At 45.2% G+C, this 7,682-nt stretch overlaps 1 protein-coding gene across 1 annotated transcript; it reads left to right on the top strand.

Moving 5' to 3' along the window:
* Positions 1-1,055: 1,055 nt before the first annotated feature.
* Positions 1,056-6,696, top strand: LOC122546743 (calcium/calmodulin-dependent protein kinase type II subunit alpha-like; the record flags this gene model as incomplete). The annotated part of the gene is made up of 3 exons (XM_043685383.1): positions 1,056-1,150; positions 2,852-2,974; positions 6,613-6,696. Coding segments are annotated over 3 exons (302 nt in total), but the record flags the coding sequence as incomplete, so codon positions are not given.
* Between the last annotated feature and the right edge of the window lie 986 nt (positions 6,697-7,682).

Genomic DNA, 7,682 nt, shown 5'->3' with positions numbered 1-7,682 from the left:
CTTGTGCCCCTGTACAAGGTGATATAATATTCAATACATTTTCCCTTTTTATAAACCTATTAATACACAAGAAAATAAATCATTTAAGGTGGAGATGGAGGACTTTCAGCCCACTACGTTGGAAACATTATATCATAATTCTGTAAACTCTTCCATCGCCATTTTGCAATCCCTCCACAGTCTCACTCCTCCCTCTGTTTGGAATCTTCTCCAGCCCCATCATTTCTTTGTAATTCAGAATATGGTGTTTCTGAATAGTTAAGTATTTAATGTTTATCCCTAATGGTCCAGAGAGCAGTTGCGAGTGAACCCTATTACTGTTGGCCTGTTGTCACATGTAGGCCAGTCTGGGTAAGCTTAGCTGATCTCCTTTCCCAAAGAGGATAAGCATTAAGTTTTAATAACAATCAGTGATGGTTCCATGGTTATCACTCATGAAGTTAGCTGAAAACCCTGGTTGATTAATTGAGTTTAAATTCCTCTAGGTGCCGGTGTAGGATTTGTACCTGTGTTCACAGAAAATTACCCTAAATTTCTGGATTATCAGCCCAGTGATAATGCCACTTCACCAACATCTCCCCTTGCTGAAGGATATGAACCAAAAGTGGACAAATGGAATGGAGTTGCAGACCAGCCATGATCTAACTGAATAGCAGGGCAGGCTCAAGATAGGGCTGAAAGGCCTCCTTGTGTTCCTATGTTCTCCAATTGCAGGACTGTTACTGGTCTACACTGTTCAGGCATAAAGGTGATCTTATTAACTTACTTTATGGCTCAGTAGCAAATTTTGAATGAATGGGGTACTTTTCTATTGAAAGGAGATTTTATAACTATCAGTTGTTATTAAGGAGAGCCTAACTATTCTGTGATATCAGGGCGGAGATACATACTCTGCCTGTGGGATTTCCCACTGCTGCTTGTTTCAATGAAGAGGCTGAACTGATATCCCATTCACTTCTAGACTCGGATGTAAATGTTACAAGATTGCATCAGGATAGTGCTATGATAGCATGATAATACACTGAGCTTTATTCCCTTTGTCTTGTCTTCATCAGGTGTCATTTTGTACATTCTGCTGGTCGGTTACCCACCATTCTGGGATGAAGACCAACATAGACTATACCAACAAATCAAAGCCGGGGCCTATGATGTAAGTATCAGCTTGTCATGTGTTTATTGGTCTGTAGGGTGAAGGGAGTGAGGAGGTGCTGGGATCTCCTTGTTATGTCGGGGGCACGTGGATGATCTCCCATGGATGCAGGACAACCTGACTTGATCCGATCCACATGAACTTAGATAGTCAGTTAATTCATTAGTGAGTTAGAGTCACATCCAACACACTAAGGTCTTCCATAGTTAATGTCTAAACTTGTTGGTGTGTCCTGTTTATGATAAGACATTTTTTATCTAAGCAAGTCATTAGTCTAATTCCAACACTGAAAATGTGTTGCTGGAAAAGCGCAGCAGGTCAGGCAGCATCCAAGGAACAGGAGAATCAATGTTTCGGGCATAAGCCCTTCTTCAGGATTCCTGAAGAAGGGCTTATGCCCGAAACATTGATTCTCCTGCTCCTTGGATGCTGCCTGACCTGCTGCGCTTTTCCAGCAACACATTTTCAGCTCTGATCTCCAGCATCTGCAGTCCTCACTTTCTCCTCTAATTCCAACACTCCCTACCAGGGCGACCTTTAGTCCAAAACTTAGTTTTCTTGCTCAGGGGGTTCTGCCAAGAGTACAAGAGGTCACTAACCCTCCTACCCTGTTGTTGTCCAGTTGTTGTCTCCAGAGAAATGCAGAACTGCACTACTCCAGGTCAGGGTGAGTGAGCCAGCTGAATGAGAACATTGATGGAAGCTGGACTGATAAGTTCATTGGGAGACTAGGTTCAATTGCATACTGATCTGGCCTCTATTCATCTTCAGTTCCATGTACAATTAGTAAAATTCCATTGTGCCCCCATTCCAACACAAATATGTGTATCCTTAAGTTGTCTGTCAAGCCAATAGATCCCTCCCTGAGGACCATCAGCTGACCACGTTGGAATATTGGATTTGAGATTGTAAAATGAGATGGGCTTTTCATCTTTCAAAATGAATGGTGGAACTTCATTAATGGTTTATAAATGATATGTATTAGAAATTTTAAATAACTGTATTGTTTGAAGATAGAAGTATTTTTTAAAATTCCTTCCTGGGGTGTGGCCATTGTTTATATTGTTCACAGACTGGTTCATTGCCCTGGGACTGGAGTCACATATACACCAGATGGGGTAAGGACGGCAGATTTCCTTCCCTAAACCACAGTAGTGAATCGTCTGGGGTTTTACAGTAATCAGTGGTTCTTCGATGGCTTTCATCATTGATGGCTAGCTTTCAAATCTGGATTTATTCACTCAATTTAAATTTCACCAGCTGCTGTGGTGGTTTTTGTACCCATGCCTCCTCACATTATTAACCTGGACTCACTGACACTGCCACTACTCCACCATGTCCCTTTATAAGGGGAGTGGAGCAAAGGTGGTTAATGGAATTAAGATACCAATCAGCCATGCTCTAACTGGATGGCAGAGCAGATCGAAGGGACTGAATGGCCTCCTCCTCCTTTTCCTACATTCTAAAACAGCAGGGCGATTGGGTCTACCCAACAGTCAGTGTCCAGGTATCAAGGTAAAGATTACTTCCTTGATATTTTCTTTGATAATTATCACGCTCCAACTCTTAACTATTTTATTGATCCATCTCCTTCCTTAACCCCAGTCTCGGTCACGGCTAGACATTGGGTTCTCGGAATGAAATAGTCTTGGCTGTTCAATCGTTCCTTGGTTTCCTTTCATGCCCTCTTTCTCTCGGTAGTTCCCGTCTCCAGAGTGGGACACTGTGACACCCGAAGCGAAAGACCTCATCAACAAGATGCTGACAATCAACCCCGCGAAACGCATCACTGCCGGAGAGGCCCTCAAACACCCCTGGATCTCGGTACGTTCACAGATGTTCAGTTGTGTGGCATAGCCCAGTGGCAGCTAGGATTGGGCAAGATGGGGCGGGTGGATAAAGGCCATGACAGAGTAGAGTATATGTGGCTGTGGGAGAGGATTAAACAGCCTGGTCAGACCACAGCTGAGATACAGTGAACAGTTTTGGACCCCTTATCTAAGGAAAGATAGATTGGCATTGGAGGCAGTCCAGAGAAGGTTCACTCGACTGATAGCCAGTGTGGAATGATTGTCTCTTGAGGAGAGGTGAAATGGGTTGAGTTTGTACTTGATGGAATATAGAAATCTGAGGGAAGAGCTCATTGAAATATGCCAGATTCTTGGGGGGGGTTTGACAGGGTCAACGTGGAAAGGTTGTTTCCCCTTTATAGAGCTCAGAACTAGAGGGCATAATCTCAGGGTAAAGGATCGCCCATTTAAAACAGGGATGAGGAGGAATTTCATCTCTTAAAAAGTTGTGGATCTGTGGAATTCTTTACCACTGAGGGTTGTCAAAGTGGGTCATTAACTCTATTCAAGTTTGAGCCAGATGTTTAATCAGTAAGGGAGTCAGGGGTTGATGGGGAAAAGGCAGAAAGGTGAAGTTGAGGATTATCAGATCAGCCATGATCTCTTTAAAGGGAGAGGGGCTAAATGGCCTACAGCTACTCCTAGATCTTATGAGTAGGATCCCCATGATCGAGATGGAGGCAGGATGGTGAGTAGGATTTAGGACTCGTATTCTGGATGTTTGAACTTTATAAACTGAATACCGTTGTCTGCCAAAACCTCCTTGTTATTTTATATGTGTATAATTTCTAACTTGTGATATCTGATTGGCCGTTTCCTAGCAGCATATAAGTTCAGAAAGCTCACAATTGCTTTCTCCATAGAAACACCTTAGCCAATCAGGGTTGATGTTCCAACCAATCAACACCCTTTTCTCCCATTATTGTTATCATTTGAAATTTGGTATTCTTGCATTTGTCCTGATGAGTGAAAGACAAAAAGCTTCAACACTGTGCCTCTCTTTCAAGCACTATTTAAGTTCTGTATTACTAGCAGTTTTAGTTTTATTTATTTGTTCCCAGTCTAATGACTAATGAAGAAATACCTTGGTTTTGTTGAGTCTCTCTTTTCGATGCTGAAACAGATAGGTTTTAGGCTACTCTCTCAATCTGGTTCAACAGCCAGCTCCAGCACGATATATCACACGAGCCTGTTTTCATTTAACTTTACCCAGATACATCCATTACAATGCAGCCCTTAATGTTGTTGCTATGTCCCATCCACCGACCACCTCCTGTGCCCACTAAGCTACATTGGTTCCCAACCCAGCAACACCTCAATTTTGCAATTCTCAAATCTCTTTGTGGCTTCGTCTCTCTCTGCCCCCTGTAACCCCACAAATGCTCTGAGAATTCTGCACTCCTCCTCCAGTTCCAACCTTTTGCACAGCCTCTATTCTCACTGCTATGCTATTGGCAATGGCGCCTTCGAGGGCAGTAGGCTATGAGCTTTGGAAATCACCCCAGGAACCGTTAAGCCCCTCTCTCTCCTCCAGGACGCTCTTGAAAACCTACCTCTTTGACCAAACTGTTGGTCATATAAACCAATATATCGGTGTACTTTCCAAACAGGCCCCTTTTATATTCACAGAATCCCTATAGTATGGAAGCAGGCCATTCAGCCCATCCAGACAACACCAACCCTCCAAAGAGCATCCCACCCAGACCCACGCGCCTGACCCTGTCCCTGTAACCCTGCATTTCCCATGGCTAACTCACCTAGCCTGCACATCCCTGGACACCATAGGGCAATTTAGCATGGCCAATCCACCTGATCTGCACATCTTTGGACTTTGGGAGGAAACCCACGCAGACACAGGGAGAATGTGCAAATTCTACATAGACAGTTGCCTGAAAATGTACCTCTTCATACCCCTTGCCGCCCCGCTCCCAAAAGAACTGCCCTAAAAATTCCAGCATTACTCTCGAGGTATAGAGAGAGAAACAAAAGATTGTATTTCCCAAACACTTTATAGCATCAGGGCATCTTCAAGCAACTACATGGTTACAGCAGAGAAGGCCATTCTGTCCATACTCTATAACAGCAACTAAGAGCAACCCACTCCTCCACCCTCGCCCATTCAAATGTTTCTCTTCACTTCTCTTTGAATGCCATCATCAAATCTCCCTCCACCTCACTCCATTGGTGCCTCCCTCCTCCTCCCCACTCGAGTGAATCTCCCTCCACCTCACTCCATCGGTGCCTCCCTCCTCCTCCCCACTCGAGTGAATCTCCCTCCACCTCACTCCATCGGTGCCTCCCTCCTCCTACCCACCTGAGTGAATCTCCCTCCAACTCACTCCATCGGTACCTCCCTCCTCCTACCCACTCGAGTGAATCTCCCTCCACCTCACTCCATCGGTGCCTCCCTCCTCCTACCCACCTGAGTGAATCTCCCTCCAACTCACTCCATCGGTACCTCCCTCCTCCTACCCACCCGAGTGAATCTCCCTCCAACTCACTCCATCGGTACCTCCCTCCTCCTACCCACCTGAGTGAATCTCCCTCCAACTCATCCCATCGGTACCTCCCTCCTCCTACCCACCTGAGTGAATCTCCCTCCAACTCACTCCATCGGTGCCTCCCTCCTCCTACCCACTTGAGTGAATCTCCCTCCACCTCACTCTGTCAGTGCCTCACTCCTCCTACCCACCTGAGTGAATCTCCCTCCACCTCACTCCATCGGTGCCTCCCTCCTCCTACCCACCTGAGTGAATCTCCCTCCACCTCACTCCATCGGTACCTCCCTCATCCTAAACAATTTTAAACAATTAGTTTTCCTCACGTTGCCATTGCTTCCTTTAGTTTGTTTTGCCAATTATCTTTATCCTGTAGTCTCTGGTTCTTGACTTTTATGCCAATGGCATTGGTTTCTCCCTGTCAGCTCTGTCCAGACTACTTCCCAGCTTTGAACACCTCACTCAAATCTCCTCCTGTGAGGAAACCAGCCCAAGCTTCTCCAATCTGTCGAAAATGCTGAAATTTCCTCACACCTAGAGCTATTGGGGTGGCACAGTGACTCAGTAGTGAGCACTGCAGCCTCACAGCACCAGGGTCCCAAGTTCGATTCCAGCCTCTGTGCAAACTCCACACAAGCAGTTGCCCTTCTCCCCGAGTCTGCGTGGGTTTCCTCTGGGTGCTCCGGTTTCCTCCCACAGTCCAAAGATGTGCAGGTCAGGTGAATTGGCCATGCTAGAATTGCCCATAGTGTTAGGTGCATTAGTCAGAGAGAAATGGGACTGGGTGGGTTACTCTTCGGAGGGTCAGTGTGGACATCTTGGGCCAAAGGACCTATTTCCACACCGTAGGGAATCTAATCTATTCTAATAAAGCTCTCAGTTATGGAAAAAAAAATCAGGCCTCTCTATCTGAGATTGGACTTGAACCCACAACCTTTTGTGAGAAAGCCTAGGAAACTGTACATTGAGCCAACATCGAGACTTTAGCAGTGCGGTTCTTTCAGAAATGGTATTATTGTCCTGTCACACTTATTGGGCAGTTAAGTCTTTTGCTTGAGGAAACTTTGCATTATTGCATTGTTAAAACAATAATTTATTTTTTTCTCCCCCTCAGCATCGTGCTACAGTGGCCTCTTGCATGCACAGGCAAGAGACAGTAGACTGCTTGAAGAAGTTCAATGCAAGAAGGAAGCTCAAGGTATGTGTATCTTATTAATCGATCCCCTTGAATGAGTGAACTGAGTACCTGACAGTCCAGAGCTCCTATGACATTGGGCTTTATTTCTTGAGGAGTACGATTGTGAAGTATGGAAGTTCTGTTAAACGTCAACCAACCACACCATGCATAGAACTCCTTATTACACCAAGAGTATTGTGGAACTTTTTTTTGGGAATTAGTTGGGGAGTAGAAGGCTTGGAGTTGAATGAACGACCATTCTGATTTTGTTTTCTTTACCTGTTCATGGAATGTGGCATCACGAGCAAGGGCAGTGTTTGATGCCCAAGCACAAATATTCTCGAACTGAGTGACTTGTTTCAGAGGGTAGTTAAGAATCAGCTACATTGGTGTGGGACTGAAGGCACGTATACATTAGACCAGGTAAGGATGGCAGATTTTCTTCCCTAAATAAAGCAGACAAGTTTTTCTCACAAAAATAAGTAGCCTCATGACCACTGAGGCTAGCTTTGTATCCCAAATTTTATAATTAAATTTAAATTCCACCAGATGCTAGGGTGAGATTTGAACCCATGTCCGGACCACAGTAGCCTGGGGTGATAAGTTGCTAGGTCAGCAGACTGTGTCAAACCCCCTTCTAGAGAATCCCTCCAAACAGCCTTGATCTCCACCACCAGGAACAATGTATCCCAAACTCTTTCCCATCATGTTCCCATTTCAGTGCTCAAAGTTTGAGGAGACCCTAGACCTGTGAGAGAGTGGGGACATAGAGGAAAGGTTTCAATGCCTGGCCTGATGGCTCTGACAGTGAGGTGGGGGAAAGCTGTTTAATTCACATGGTTTCTCAGTAAAAGGCTGGGACTCAAGCCTACAAAAGCAGTCCCTGTGAGACTCAAAGGGGCCTCACACTCAGTCAAAACTCCCCAGCAGCTATTGTTGCATCTGAATCCACCACCCCAACATTTGGCCCACAATTTGGGAAGGCCTAACCGAGAAGGACAAGGGCA

This window comes from Chiloscyllium plagiosum, unplaced genomic scaffold, assembly GCF_004010195.1.
Source record: "Chiloscyllium plagiosum isolate BGI_BamShark_2017 unplaced genomic scaffold, ASM401019v2 scaf_5012, whole genome shotgun sequence".
NCBI lineage: Eukaryota > Metazoa > Chordata > Chondrichthyes > Orectolobiformes > Hemiscylliidae > Chiloscyllium > Chiloscyllium plagiosum.
The sequence above is the reverse complement of the archived record's forward strand: the minus strand, read 5'-3'. Positions and strand labels throughout refer to the sequence as shown.